The sequence below is a fragment of the Buceros rhinoceros genome, unplaced genomic scaffold (genome assembly GCF_000710305.1).
Source record: "Buceros rhinoceros silvestris isolate BGI_N320 unplaced genomic scaffold, ASM71030v1 scaffold23441, whole genome shotgun sequence".
In the NCBI taxonomy this organism is placed as follows: Eukaryota; Metazoa; Chordata; class Aves; order Bucerotiformes; family Bucerotidae; genus Buceros; species Buceros rhinoceros.
Window position 1 is genome coordinate 639 of NW_010395218.1, and position 1,812 is coordinate 2,450.

The window sequence follows — 1,812 nt, forward strand, 5'->3', positions numbered from 1 at the left end:
GTCGTCTTAAGGTAGACCATTAAGAGGCATCAACTCTAAGAATGGGATTGTAAACTGAAGAATAGAAGAACTAGTTGAAGGGTGAATGAAATAGAGAATACCAGAGAGACTTACAATACTGGTACCAGCTTGTCTTAAAAGGAATATAGTTTTGTTCACTTCTGAATAAGTTTTTGCCGGCCTTTTCCATATGTTGTCTAGAACGTAGATAGCAAAGCCATGCGTGACCAGCGATTAGACATGCAGCGGAGAGCAGCAGAGACTGGTGATGATGACCTCATTCCATTTGGAGACAGACCAACTGTGTCAAGATTTGGGGCTATCTCTCGTACTTCCAAAGCGATGTACCAGAATTCTGGTCCCATGCAGGCCATGGCGGTTCAGGGAGCTACCACCAAATCAGTCATTTCAGGTATGACTTATGCCCTTGGATTCCACTGTCTGTTGCTATTTTCTTTAGTGCTATGCTGTACTAGAATTTGAAGACAGACCCTATAAACTTGTTTCTTGTCTAAAATACACTGAGAAGGCAGAAGAAATGAGCTGCCACTACTTCCTGTTCCACAGACAGGAAGATGTGGTAGTGATTTGTTGTTGCTGTTTGGAGAAAGTTATTTAGTTCTGCTAGTCCCTCTTAGATGAGGCTTTTGTTAAACCTGTTGTAGTAGAATCCAGAAACTTACTCCTTTCTCAAACATAATGCAAACCCATCATAATGAAGTACTGTACTGCACTCCTACTGTATGGGTAGTTGCTGCTGCAAGCTTAATGCAGCGATTGTTTTGTGTGCTGCTGGGCAAAGCAAATAAAGTAGGAATAGTTTATTTTCTACACATTAATTTTCTAACCACATTTAAGTCTTACTCCAAAAGACTGTCTTAATAATCCTAAGAAAAGACTTAATTATATTCCCTCAAACTTCCTTCTGGATTTTTTCAGGAGGTAACTGCTAGAAAGAAAACAAACTCACTTGCTTGGTTCAAGCAGTAACTTTGTAGACTTTATCACAGGTAGAACTCTGGCTTCCCTGAAAGGTTAATTTTCAAGCTGGTGTTAACGGGGTGTTTCAGAATTATCAGTCAGTTGTCAGTTCTTTTAAAAGCTTAAGTACTAAAATTGATTGCTATCAGAGTGGCTGGAAGTCTGTGTCTGAAACCCTTCACAGTCTCGGACCCTGGAAGGCTGTCACAAATCTTGTTGGATGTGCAGAAGAGTCATGCGTGATGCGCTTGAGACTAGTCACACATAGTATTTCTGTGTTCGTTTTAGCAGATGGAGCGTCAGACTTCCTCACTTGGAGGGCTGGCCTTCCTGGTTGTTCTCTAACATCTGTCCAGCTCAGTCTGTTGGCTGATCTACTTAAAGGATAGTTTTGTAGACGTGGTTTTCTTTCTGTTCCCTGGCAGACTACAGTCCTTATGGAACTCACGGTGGCTGGGGAGGCTCTCCATATTCTCCTCATCAAAATATACCTTCTCAGGGTCGTTTCAATGACAGGTAGGATTGCTTTATTTTTTTCTTTACCTTTTTCTCTATGCTCTTTCTTTTCTGTGCCAGCCAAGTAAAGCTTTTTTTTTTTTTTTTTTTTTTTTTTTTTTTTTTTTTTTTTTTTTTTTTTTAATCTCCTTATTTTTGCTTTTCTGATCCCAAAGGGAGAGACTGCCCATGTCAGATGTGGCTGGTCATGGGAAACAGTTGCCCTCAGCTGAACGAGAGCAGCAGCTGCGCATGGAGCTGCAGCAAGTAGACCATCAGATTAGCCAGCAGACACAAATGAGAGGACTGGAGGTTGGTACCAATGTTTGGAAGAGC

General features: G+C 41.1%; 1 protein-coding gene across 1 annotated transcript in view; it reads left to right on the forward strand.

Moving 5' to 3' along the window:
* Positions 1-264: 264 nt before the first annotated feature.
* The window catches only part of LOC104501648 (roquin-1-like), a 5,510-nt gene continuing 3,962 nt past the window's right edge, over positions 265-1,812 (forward strand). The window contains exons 1-3 of the mRNA XM_010145488.1: positions 265-412; positions 1,407-1,497; positions 1,653-1,788. Coding sequence (XP_010143790.1) covers positions 343-412; positions 1,407-1,497; positions 1,653-1,788 — 297 coding nt within the window. The 5' untranslated portion in view covers positions 265-342. The remainder of the gene's footprint in view (positions 413-1,406; positions 1,498-1,652; positions 1,789-1,812) is intronic.